Source organism: Cetorhinus maximus, chromosome 3, assembly GCF_964194155.1.
Source record: "Cetorhinus maximus chromosome 3, sCetMax3.hap1.1, whole genome shotgun sequence".
Taxonomy (NCBI): Eukaryota; Metazoa; Chordata; class Chondrichthyes; order Lamniformes; family Cetorhinidae; genus Cetorhinus; species Cetorhinus maximus.
In genome coordinates this window covers 116,324,779-116,338,208 of record NC_135881.1, presented here as the reverse complement: position 1 = coordinate 116,338,208, position 13,430 = coordinate 116,324,779, and the positions used below count along the sequence as shown (strand labels likewise).

Genomic DNA, 13,430 nt, shown 5'->3' with positions numbered 1-13,430 from the left:
TAGCCAGTCCAACCTTTCCTCATAAGACAACCTGCCCATTCAGGTATTAGCCTTATGACATTTTATTAAGTTAAAAGCATAATATGAATCTAAATTGTTGTTGTATCTGTGTGTAAGGTTTTCAAAAATAACCATATAGAGAGTTTATTATGAAAAATAACAATTAAAAAAAACAGCCAGCTGGTTACAAGAATAGAAATGAAGGAATCTTATTTTATTGGACCAGATTATGCAGTCAGCAGCTAAGCGTCCATATTCCCCACTGACCTAGGAGAAAGTGGCATAGAAAGACCTGGCAATCTTTGTCCCTACAACATTAGTTTGAATCTGGCACTGATTCAAAGGTGTCCACAATCATGTCATCAAACAATGCAAGCACCAAGTCACATTGAGGTATTCTCACAGAGAGCAAAGCAGAAGTAAAATGCACATATTATACTCCACTTTTTAATATCATTTTAAAGAGAATGCAATTAAGGCAGAAGCTGAAGTAGCATAAGGAAATTTTGAAGAAAACGTACTTAGTTTAAAAATATGGGTTTTTATCACAATGGAGAAAGTTGACATACCACACATAATTAGTTTTACAGGGCCAGAGAGATTTTACAGCAGTAAAAATGAACTTAGTATGCTGTTAAAAGTACAGTTATAGACTTCATTCACCAAGGTGCAACTTTTGTAAGGATTTTTACCATGAGACTAAAATTGTTAAAAGGACAAGTTCCCATCAACTCAGGGATTTCTAATTGATTGTAATCTGCTGAAACCTGCGCAGTACACCCCATGGAAAAGCATTGTGCGTGTGTGGGCTCCACATGTCGAGGAGTAAGTAAGGCAAATACAGTTTCATGATCATTACTACTGTACAATCTGTGCCATTATCTTGATTACTCAAGGAGAATTTTGCAGAACTTTCAGTCAGGAGCATAGTTTGATTACAGTCCACAATAGACCAAATTATATACTGTCCAATGGAAGGAAACTGCTTGCTGGACCAAATGGCTCATTTTATATCATGCAAAGTCAAATCAAACTTTAAATCATGAAACCACCCTGTAGTAGAACAATTAATCTAAATGACAACCAGGACTTTTAGCTTCTTTAGCTTTCCATTCTTTTTAACTGCAGTTTAGCAACAAACTGTGATCTTTTTGTGAGATGTTGTAACAGTTAAGATGCAAGAGTCAAACTTCCATTTAAGTGGAAGTGGAAAACTGGCAGATTTAGGTCAGCCGCCAGAAACAGAAGATCAGCTGTTAGTTGGCTGGGATTGGAAGGACTAATGTGTTATTGCTGCCTCTTGAATTCATCAGCACATTGAAAATCAATCAAACAGAAAATCTTGTGCGCTGTTTAATGGGTGGCAATTCAATATTGCCATTTTCCCTCTGTCCCAGCCCAAGTAGAAACATGAGAGACTGGAGAATTGGTAGGAGTATACGCGTCTGACTCTCTGTGGCAGGAAAACTGTCCAGAAGTTAGTGGGGTAGTGGAAAGTGCCCAACACGGGAATCCCGCCTGCTGGCAGCAGGATATCAATGCGGCTCAGTAATGAGCTATTTAAAGCCAATTATTCCTGAGCCCACCGGGATTTAATGGTGGCTCATGGATATAACGGGATAAGACCATAACATGTAGGAGCAGAAGTAGGCCATTCGGCCCATCGAGTCTGCTCCGCCATTCAATGAGATCATGGTTGATCTGATAATCCTCAACTCCACTTTCCTGCCTTTTCCCCCCATAACCCTTGAATCCCTTACTGATTAAATATCTGTCTATCTCGGCCTTGAACATACTTAATGACCCAGCCTCTACAGCCCCCTGCGGTAAAGAATTCCACAGATTCACTACTCTCAGGGAAGAAATTCCTCCTCACCTCTGTCTTAAATGGGGGACCCCTTACTCTGAGGTTATGCCCTCTGGTCCTAGACTCTCCCGCAAAGGAAACAACCTCTTAGCATCTACCCTGCCAAGCCCCCAAAGAATCTTACACGTTTCAATAAGGTCGCCTCTCATTCTTCTAAACTCCAATGAGCACAGCCCAACCTACTCAACCTCTCCTCATAAGAAAATCCCTCCATACCCAGGAGCAACCTAGTGAACTTTCTCTGGACTGCCTTCAATTCCAGTATATTTTTCCTTAGATAAGGGGACCAAAACTGTTCACACTATTCTAGGTGTGGTCTAACTAGTGCCGTGTATAGTTTTAGCAAGACTACCCTATTTTTATACTCCATTCCCTTTGAAATAAAGGCCAACATTCCATTTGCCTTCCCTATTACCTGCTGAACTTGTGTTCTGGCTTTTTGTGATTCATGCACAGGGACCCCCAAATCCCTTTGTGCTGCAGCTTTCTGCGGTCTTTCTCCATTTAAATAATATTCAGCACCTCTGTTCTTCCTGCCAAGCCAAAAACCTCACATTTTCTCATCTGCCAAGTCTTTGCCCACTCACTTAACCTGTCTATATCCCTCTGTAGACTGTGTCATCCTCACCACTTGCCTTCCCATCTATTTTTGTGTCATCCACAAACTTGGCGATAGTACATTCACTTCCCTCATCCAAGTCATTAATATATATTGTAAATACTTGTGGCCCCAGCACTGATCCCTGTGGCACCCCACTAGTTACACGTTGCCATCCTGAAAATGCCCACCTATCCCAACTCTCTTTCTTCTATTAGTTAGCCAATCCGATTTGCAGGGCCTCCTGTGCCTCACGAAGGCCACCCAGAAAACCCTGTTGGGTTTGCTAGTAGCCCACCAGGGGTGTCCTTCGTTGACAAACACTTAGTGCCAGGTCCCTCAAGAGGCATTGGGAAGGTAGTGGGGGGCAGTGAAAGCCACCCACCTGCCCTTGCATCTGACCCCCCTTTTCCTCCCCATCGCCGCCCCACTTATGTCTCCAGGGATCCAGCGATGATCCCTGGTAAAGGCCTTAGAGCATTATCGGCAACAGCCACCACTCCCGGTGATGCAGCCAGCAATGGAGTGCTGCTGGCCTCTTGGGGATTTCCGCTCTACTGTGAGCTTGATCACGTGGGAGGCTCAGGTAAGTGGCTGATTGCACTTAAATAGTGTTGGGCCTCCCAGGCTGAAGGAACATGGGGCTCCCACTCGTTCTCCAAACGGTGGGAGTGCCCCGTTAGCATGAACTAAATTCTGCTCTTAGGGACAGGGAGTTTATTTGGTAGATGTGATATAAGCCTAGTATTTCATATTGTTATCACTATATTCTAAATTATAGGCTATGAGGCTACAGTAATTTTTTTTCTATTATTAGTTCATGGGACGTAAGCATTGCTGGCAAGGCCAGCACTTGTTGCCCATCCCTAATTACCTTGAGAAAACTGTGGTGAGCCGCTACAGTCCATCTGGTGTAGGTACACCCACAGTGCTGTGAGAAAGGGAGTTCCAGGCTTTTGATCCAGCAGCAATGAAGCAATCATGATATAATTCCAAGACAGGATGGTGTGTAGCTTGGAGGGAAAATTGCAGGTGGTGGTGTTCCCATGCATTTGCTGTTCTTGTCTTTCTAGGTGGTAGAGGTCACAAGTTTGAAACATGCTGTCAAAGAAGGCTTGGCGTGTTTTTATGCACCTGGTAATGGAGGCAGTGAATAATGTGAAGTGGTAGATAGGGTGCTGATGAAGTGAACTGCTTTGACCTGGATGATGTTAAACTTGAATGTTGTTGGAACGGCAATCATCTAGTCAAGTGGAGGGTATTCTATCACATTCCTGACTTGTGTCTGGTAGATGGCGGACAGGCTTAAGGGAGTTAGGTGGCCATGGAGTCATAGACACAGTATTTATATGGCTGGTCTAGTTAATGTTTCTGGTCAATGGTACAGTTGGGGATTTAGTGATAGTAATGCCATTGAATGGTAAGGTGAGATGATTAAATTCTCTTTCCTTGGAGGAGGTCATTGCCTGGCACTTGTATGGTGGAATGCTACTTGCCACTTATCAGTCCAAATGAATGCTGTCCAGTCTTGCTGCATGTGGGCACGGTTCCCTTCAGTATCTGAGGAGTCAGGAATGGTAATGAACACTGTACAATCATCAGCAAATATCCACACTTCTGACTTTATGATGGAGTGAAGGTCATTGATGAAGCAGCTGAAGATGGCTGGGCCTAGGACATTACCCTGGGGAACTCCTGCAGCAATGCTTTAGGGATGTGATGATTGGCTTCCAATGACCGCAACAATCTTCCCTTGTGCAAGGTATAACTCCAAACAATGGGGGGGTTTCCTCCTGATTTCCATTGACTCCAGTCTTGCTACCACACTCGGTCAAATTCTGCCTTGATGTCCAGGGCAGTCACTCTCACCTCACGCTTATAATTATGAATTTCAACTCAAGGGAACAGGATCTATATGATTCAGTTGTGGCTACCAACTGCTACAGCACTTACATAAACTTAATTTTGCAGTGTGGAATAATTCTCTGTCTTAGTTGTAGGAAGAAGGTGGAGGAAGAGAAAGGTTAATAAGAAGTTTGAACAAAGTACAATTTGCTTGATGCTACTGAACAAAGCAATTTTCTTGATCATTACAATAGGGCTACATTTTAAAAATACTTTAGCAGTTGTAAGGTTATTTAGAATGTTCTGAGGTTCTGAATGGCATTATATAAATGCAACTTCATTCTTTAACATTTACACAGCTAATTTTTTTAAAGTTTTACGAACATGTGAACAAGGAGCAGGATGAGCCCATTCAGCCCCTCGAGCCTGCACTGTCGTTTAATAAGATCATGGCTGACCTGATAATAACCTCAAATCTGCAACCCGCCTACCGCTGCCAACCTCTCACCTCCTTGCTTACAAAGAATCTATCCACCTCTGTCTTAAAGGTATTCAAAGAGTCTGTTTCCACCACCTTTGTAGGAAGAAAGTTCCAAAGATACACGACCATCTAAGTGAAAAATTTCTCCTCATCTCTGTTTTAAATGGGCAACCTCTTATTTTTAAACAGTGACCCTTAGTTCTAGATTCTCCCACAAGAGGAACATCCTCTCCACATCAACCCTGTCAAGACCCCTCAGGATCTTAGATGTTTCAATCAAGTCGCCTCTTACTCTTCTAAACTCCAGCGGATACAAGCCTAGTCTGTCCAACCTTTCCTCATAAGACAACCCACCCATTCCAGGTATTAGTCTGGTAAACCTTCTCTGAACTGCTTCCAACGTATTTACATCCTTCCCTAAGTAAGGTGGTCAACACTGTACTAGTGTCCTGTACAACTGAAGCATAACCTCCTTACTTTTGCATTCAATTCCCTTGCAATAAATTATTACATTCTATTAGCTTTCCTAATTACTTGCGGTACCTGCATACTAGCTTTTTGTGATTCATGCATTAGGACACCCAGATCCTTCTGCACCTCAGAGCTCTGCAATCTCTCACCATTTAGATAATATGCTTATTTTTTATTCTTCCTGCCAAAATGGACAATTTCACATTTTCCCACATTATACTCCATTTGACAGATCTTTACCCACTCACTTAACCTATCTATATCATTTTGTAGCCTCTTTATGTCCTCTTCACAACTTATTTTCCTACTTATCTTTGTGTCATCAGCAAACTTGGCAACCATCCCATCCATGCCTTTATCCAAGTCATTTATATAAATTGAAACCAGTTGTGGTCCCAGCACTGATCCCTGTGGCACACCATTCATTACATTTTGCCAACCTATAAAAGGCCTATTTACGCCTACTCTCTGCTTCCTGTTAGCTAACCAATCTTCTGTCCATGCCAATATGTTACCCCCATCATGAGCTTTTATTTTCCGCAACAACCTTTGATGTGGCGCTTTATCAAATGCCTTCTGGAAATCTAAATCCACCAGGTCTGCTTTATCCGCAGCACATGTTACTTCCTCAAAGAACTCCAACAAGTTGGTTAAACATGATTTCGCTTTCAGAAAACCATGTTGACTCTGCTTGATGAGCTTGAGTTTATCCAGGTGCTCTGCTATAACTTCTTTAATTATAGCTTCTAACATTTTCCCTACGACAGATGTTAAGCTAACTGGCCTGCAGTTTCCTGCTTTCTGTCTCCCTCCCTTTTTGAATAATGGAGTTACATTTGCTACCATCCAATCCAGCCCCGAATCTAGGTTTGCTTTGGAAAATTAAAACCAATGCATCAACTATCTCACCAGACACATCTTTAAGGCCCTAGGATGAAGTCCATCAGGACCTGGGCTCTTGTCAGCCCATAGCTCCAACAATTTACTCAGTACCACTTCTCTGGTGATTGTAATTTTCCTGAGTTTCTCCCTCCCTTCCATTTCCTGCTTTATAGCTATTTCTGGGATGTTACTTGTATCCTGTATAGTGAAGTGTGATCCAAAATACCTGTTCAATTCATCTGCCATCTCCTTGTTTTCCATTATCAATTCTCCAGACTCACTTTCTATCGAGAAATTGCTCACTTTGTTAACTCGTTTCTTTTTACAATATTTATAAGAATTCTTACTGTTTTTAATAGTTCTTGCTAGCACTCTCATATTCTAATTTTTCCCTCTTTATTAGTCTTTTAGTCATTCCTTGCTGTTGCTTATATTCTGTCCAATCTTCTGACCGGCCACCTGTCCATGCACAATTATATGCTGCATAAGCACAAAATAAATCCTGAGTAAAGAAAGAATTCCACCTATGATTGGTGTTTTTTCTCCCCAAATAGTAACATCATTGTCCCTCAGTGGTTATCAATAGAACTGGAAGGCCACAGGCATAATTGACCTTGTAGCTGCAATGCCTATATCTCACTTGGTTGAACGCAGTTAAAATCTGGAAATAAATTGGGAACTGACATACATATTTCCTTGCCTGTAACAACATAAGATAAATATCCTCAGAACAAATGGAACAAGTGGAACAGTACACTGAAGAGATATCAAATTTAATAAAAAGTTGTTAACTGGGGGAGGTGGCTTGGAAAGAATGAATAGTTAGAAAGGCCGTGGTCATTTCACATTTTCCATCTTATAGTCATTCACAAATTACATTTCAATGCCAATTTTATATAGTTGATTTATCAAAGTGTAAACAAGTGAGATGAGCTTTCTCCGCTGTGCAGAATGGGGGCTTGTTCATTTGATTCATTACAATTTTAAAATAAATTTGCAGTACTACCTGGAACTAGCTGCCCTGATTCAGGGTTTGAAGCTGGATTCAGAGCCCAGTGAAGCTGTCGGCGAAATTCAGCTCTGTCTTCGGTGTGGATCAGTTCAAAAACACTCTGGTGGATGATATCAGACTGAGAACAGAAAACAATCATCCTATTAGATTTCAAATTCAACTTTATGATATGTGCCACAAATGTTAAGCTAAACTATTCTGCTCCAGCTTTACATTCTTTTCTTCTTCTAAATTATTTCAATGGAGTGAACTTAAGCATTCAATTTGAACAAAATAGAAGTTAGTAGGATCATCCATGCTTAAAATGGCTGCAAAACAATGTTCACATATAAAAGCAAATAGATATACTGTAATACTGTAACACTGTTCTTAAAACAAAAATTATAATATAGAAAAAGACGAATTTCCTGTGTGGTGCACATTGTATAATGTACACATCCCTTAATAAAGTCAGTTTTGATGTCATACTTGGACGAAATATCAGCTTTATACGAACATATATATGAAACATACGAATTAGGAAAGAAGGCCACTTAGCTCCTCGAGCCTGCTCTGTCATTCAATAAGATCACGGCTGATCTGATTGTAACCTCAACTCCATATTCCCATCTTCCCCCTATAACCTTTCACCCATTGCTTCTCAAGTATCTATCTGCCTTAAAAATATTCAAAGACTCAGCTTTCACCGTCTTTTGAGGGAAAGACTTCCAAAGATTCACGACCCTCAGAGAAAAAAATTCTCCTCATCTCTGTCTTAAATGAGTGACCTCTTGTTTTTAAACAGTGACCCCCTAGTTCTAATTCTCCCACAAGAAGAAATATCCTCTCCACATCCACCCTGTCAAGGCCCCTCAAGATCTTATATGTTTCCAGCAAGTTGCCTCTTACTCTTCTAAACTCCAGCAGATACAAGCCTAGCCTGTCCAGCCTTTCCTCATAAGACAACCCGCCTATTGCAGCTATTAATCTAGTAAACCTTCTCTGAACTGCTTCCAAAGCATTTACATCCTTCATTAATTAAGGAAACCAATATTGTACACAGTACTCCAGATGTGGTCTCACCAGTGCCCTGTATAACTGAAGCATAACCTCCTTACTTTTGTGTTCAATTTCACTCGCAATAAATGATAACGTTCTATAAGTTTGCCTAATTACTTGCTGTACCCACATACTAACCTTTTGCGATTCATGCACTAGGACACCAAGATCCCTTGCATCTCAGAGCTCTGCAATCTCTCATCATTTAGATAATATGCCTCTTTTTTATTCTTTCTGCCAAAGTGGACAATTTCACATTTGCCCACATTATATTCCATTTGCCAGATCTTTGCCCACTCACTTTACTTAGCTATATCCCTTTGTAGCCTCCTTATGTCTTCTTAAACTTACTTTCCTACCTATCTTTGTGTCATCAGCAAATTTAACAACCATATTGTCGGTCCCTGCATCCGAGTCATTTATATAAACGGTAAAAAGTTGAGGCCCCAGCAGTGATCCCTGTGGCACACCACTTGTTACATATTGCCAACCAGAAAAAGACCCATTTATGCCTACCATCTGTTTCCTGTTAGCAAGACAATCTTCTATCCATGCCAATATGTTACCCCTACACCATGAGTTTTTATTTTCCGCAATAACCTTTGATGTAGCACTTTATTAAATGCCTTCTGGAAATCTAGGTATAGTACATCCACTGGTTCCCCTTTAAATACAGCACATATTACTTCTCCAAAGAACTCCAATGAATTGGTGGAACATTATTTCTCTTTCACAAAGCCATGATGACTCTGCCTGGTTGCCTTGAATTTTCCAAGTGCCCTGCTATAACGTCTTTAATAATAGCTTCTAACATTTTCCCTATGACAGATGTTAAGCTAACTGGCCTGTAGTTTCCTGCTTTCTGTCTCCCTCCCTTTATGAATAAAAGAGTTGCATTTGCTATTTTCTAACCTAATGGAACCTTCCCCCAATCTAGGGAATTTTGGAAAATTAAAACCAATGCATCAACTATCTCACAACCACTTCTTTTAAAACCCTAGGATGAAGTCCATCAGGACCCGGGGACTTGTCAGCCCGCAGCTCCAACAATTTGCTAAGTACCACTTCGCTAGTGATTATAATTTCCTTCCTTCCATTTCCTGATTTATAGCTATTTCTGGGATGTTACTTGTATTCTCTATAGAGAAGACCGATGCAAAATACCTGTTCAATTCATCTGCCATCGCCTTGTTTTCCATTATTAATTCCCCAGACTCACTTTCTATAGGACCAACGCCCACTTGGTTAAGTCTTTTTTTAAAATATCGATAGAAACTCTTACTATCTTTATATTTCTAGTTAGCTTTCTCTCATACTCTAATTCTTCCCTCCTTATTAATCTTTTAGTTATTCTTTGCTGTTTTTTATACTCTGTTCAATCTTCTGACCTGCCACCCACTGAGTCTCATTGCACATCCAGCATACCAACCGATTCAACCTGAACTGGTTACAAGTATAAACCATTAACCAAGTTTGCAATTTAAAATTACCTTAAGCTTGGATCAAGGCCCAATCATGCAATGAAAAGACTGAGTATTAAAGCAATGCTTAAATTACAGGAAACATGAGATTTCTTTTGGCATTGCTCATGCTGGTTCACATAATATGCTATTTTGCAATGACAGGGGTCTTAGACAACACAAGGTGTATTAATCATATCCACGCTACATATTATCCACACAGTTTATTCAATTTAATGTTTTATGGCACTTCTCAATGATAAAAGGGGAGGATTTTACAAGTGGGGGGGTGTCTCGCCCCACCACTGAAAAAGTCACCGTAAAACTCACCCTCGCTCCAACTGGTTGCCCTGCAGCCATTTAGTGCCCTGAGGGGTGTTAAATGGACTTGAGGCAGGTCTTTCACCCCTATCTGCAGAGGCAGACCTGCCTCAGAGCTGCTGGACAACCTGATTAACTGCAAGATCTCTGGTCCCAGCAACGCCACCTGAAAGGTGACTACCGCTGGGACTTCATCCAATCCATGAAGAAGGTGACCCAAGAAGTGGACAACAGGTAAGTTGGTTTGGGGCCAAGATAGGAGGCCCTGGGAGCTGGGGTGCACAGGATGCGGGAGGGGGAGCCAGGGGGAGGAGGGGGTGTGGGAGTGGATGGGCACCTATTGGAAAAGAGGGCTCATGAAGGAGGCATGCTCCCCACTTTCGTGCCAGAGGCCCAAGCAGGCTTACCTGCTGGGTTTTGCATCCATTGCTAACCCCCTTCCACTTGCAGGGAAAAATTGCAGCTGGATAGGAAGTGGCCCTTAAATGGCCATCAATTGGCACGTGGTTGGGCAGGCTGCCTGAGGTCTCGCCCACCACCTGTTAAATTGCAGTCAGGGTCAGAGGTGGTCAGGTGAGTGCCTTTCACAGCATTCTACAGGCCTGACCACAGGTGATCATAAAATTTTGGCCCAAGTTTCTCATTGTGGTATTCATATCTTTATTTTTGTCCATTACTTTAGTTCTTTCCCTATGATTCAGAAAGTGGAAAACTGATCAAGCATTTTTATTAAAATATCTAAAGCCAGGATAATTTCTGTAGAGAAAACTAAAGGACCGAGTTGCTGGCAACTGGAATTTTGTGCACAAAGATTTTTGTATTGTCTTAAATATTCTAAAAAACAAATTGTATCTGATAGTTTACAGAATAAGTTGAAGTAAAATAAGCTGCACCAGAAACAGAAAAACAGTTGGAAACAAAAAAAAAAAGCAAAATAGAAAATAGCTCAACAAGGTTGAAAGAATGAAGTGGAGGGCTTTGGGGGAAGGTGGTAGAGTCAAAGAGATCAAGTCTTGAGTAAAGTCGAATCCTGTTCTGCTCATTAAAGTGTAATCATTTTAATTTCACTTTATTTGTGGTTCATATTGCCAAAAAATTGTATTTTCTGATTACAGCACAAACATTTACTTCATAAGAATATAATCACCACTATTTGAGAAATAGTCTTTTCGATAAGGTAAAATAATAAATAGTAGCTGTGAAAAATGCTCAACTGCTAAATCAAATCAATGTGCAATCTGGAAAATAAAAATGTAAACCTTTGGCAATGGAAACTTTTCATCAAACCTCATTGTTGTTCTTGAGTGCAGCTTTCTACTTAATTAACCTTATTCTAATGCAAAATATGCTGGTACATTTTATAATTATACACTGCAAATTGGATTATTTTGTTTCTTCAGAAAAAGGTTTAAAACATTAACTTACTGACTGAATTCCATGTTTAATTATGAGTGGCCAATGGAAAAATATATTTTGCCTGTAACTTATTTCATGATTGAATTAGTTCCACTTCTGCTTTTTTACAGTTACTATTTTTCTAATTTTGAAATGAGGAAATATTATTTCTTAATCTTTGTAGAGGGTGTACAAAAAAATCCTTAAAAGCTTAAAATTATCCTGGAACACTTGAACTATTGAAAACTGAGGATGCTGCACCTCTTGACCATCTGATTCCATCTCCCTGCAGATCAGCTAATAAAATCAGCAATAGTGAGATTACTGTTCATCTTAGCCACTTCAATTTCTTGTTATACAGCATCTTTAACTTAGAAAATAAGTCTAAGGCACTTCACAAAACAGTAATCAGCTAAAATTTTTTTATAAGCATTTAATGTTTTAGCCTCTTTCTCAAAAGCCATATACAAGGTATCCTTTGTTTTCACTCGGTTCATGTGAAAATGTTTCTTGTTTTCCCCTTCATCATACAAGTCATAATCTATGCTTCTCCTCCCTAGTTCTTGATGGATCAACTAGTAGAATCATGTTGCCATTATTTACTGTGTGGGGGTTTCCGGTTGATATGATGGTTCAAGTGTGTTAGCGTAGTGGGTGGTACATAGTGGTTGGTCTGCTTGTCATCTCTTGCTGTCCGCTCTCACTACTGGGTAGCAGTGCAACTATCGCAAAAAAACAGTAGAGTACGTAAGCCTCTCCCGCCAGTACATAGCCTCTTGATGAGCAAGCACCTTCCCGTAGCAACATATGTAAACTGGGTACCTCGCAGATCCAGGCTAAACTACGGGGGACTTGGAGGAGGCCTGGTCCCCAGACGCATGGCATGCAGACCAACTGCCGCATGGTTACGCCCTGGTGCTCACAAACCAGACCCCCAGCTATGGGTAAATAGCTCCACTGCCATGTGGCTGTCTTTGGAGAGAAGGCAGCTAAGGGAGTAAATCCTGACATAAAATCCAAGGTTTTCTATCCTGCAGCTTTCCAGGAACTCATGCAGCAGAGCTAGTAGCAAACAATACTGGTTTGATTCTTTCTTTGGACAATACTAGCAATGCATGGAGAAGGAGGGGTCTCAATGCTTGGGAAACTCAGTCTCCATTCTATTTGCCCAGGCCTGCGCCCTGGTGAGGGCAATCCAGCATTGTAATTCATTTACTTGCTGAAAACCTTTCATAAACTTGAAATTGTCTATTCGTTCCCCCTTTATCATTTCTGTTCCAATGAAAGGAGCACCATTTTTTGAACTTCTCTTAATTGTAACTTCTTAACCTAGTATCAGTCGAGTGAACCTTGTCTGTATCCTTCCTATGGATCCAATATCCTCCATACTATGAAGTTCCCATCCCTAATTGCCTTCGAGAAGCTGACGGGGAGCTGCCTTCTTGAACAGCTGCAGTCCATGTGGTGTAGATACACCCACAGTGCTGGTTAGGAAGGGAGTTCCAGGATTTTGACCCAGCGACAGTGAAGGAATGGTGATATATTTCCAAGTCAGGATGGTGAGAGACTTGGAGGGGAACTTCCGAGTGGTGGCGTTCCCATGTGTCTGCTTTGCTTGTCCTATTAGATGATAGCTGTCGTGGGTTTGGAAGGTGCTATCTGCGGAGGCTTGGTGAGTTGCTACAGTGCATCTTGTAGGTGGTACACATTGCTGCTACTGTGTGTCGGTGGTGGAGGTAACGAATATTTGTGGAAGGGGTGTCAATCAAGTGGGCTGCTTTGTCCTGGATGGTGTCAAGCCTTCTTCGGAGTATTCCATCACGCTACTGACTTGTGCCTTGTAGATGGTGGACAGGCTTTGGGGAGTCAGGAGGTTTGTTACTTGCTGCAGGATTCCTAGTCTCTGACCTGCTCCTGTAGCCACAGTATTCATATGGCTAGTTCAGTTCAGTTTCTGGGCAATGGTAACCCCAGGATGTTGATGGTGGGGGATTCAGTCATGGTAATGCCATTAAACATCAAGGGGCGACAGTTAGATTTTCTCTTGTTGGAGATGGTCA

At 41.2% G+C, this 13,430-nt stretch overlaps 1 protein-coding gene across 2 annotated transcripts in view; it reads right to left on the bottom strand.

The window, feature by feature from the left end:
• Positions 1 to 13,430, bottom strand: part of LOC144678860 (aryl hydrocarbon receptor-like) — a 214,277-nt gene that overhangs the window by 54,036 nt on the left and 146,811 nt on the right. The window contains exon 5 of one of the 2 annotated variants that reach the window (XM_078538846.1): positions 7,151 to 7,274. In XM_078538846.1, coding sequence (XP_078394972.1) covers positions 7,151 to 7,274 — 124 coding nt within the window. Of the gene's footprint in view, positions 1 to 7,150; positions 7,297 to 13,430 lie in introns of both variants that reach the window. The other variant, XM_078538847.1, reaches the window with a different exon arrangement.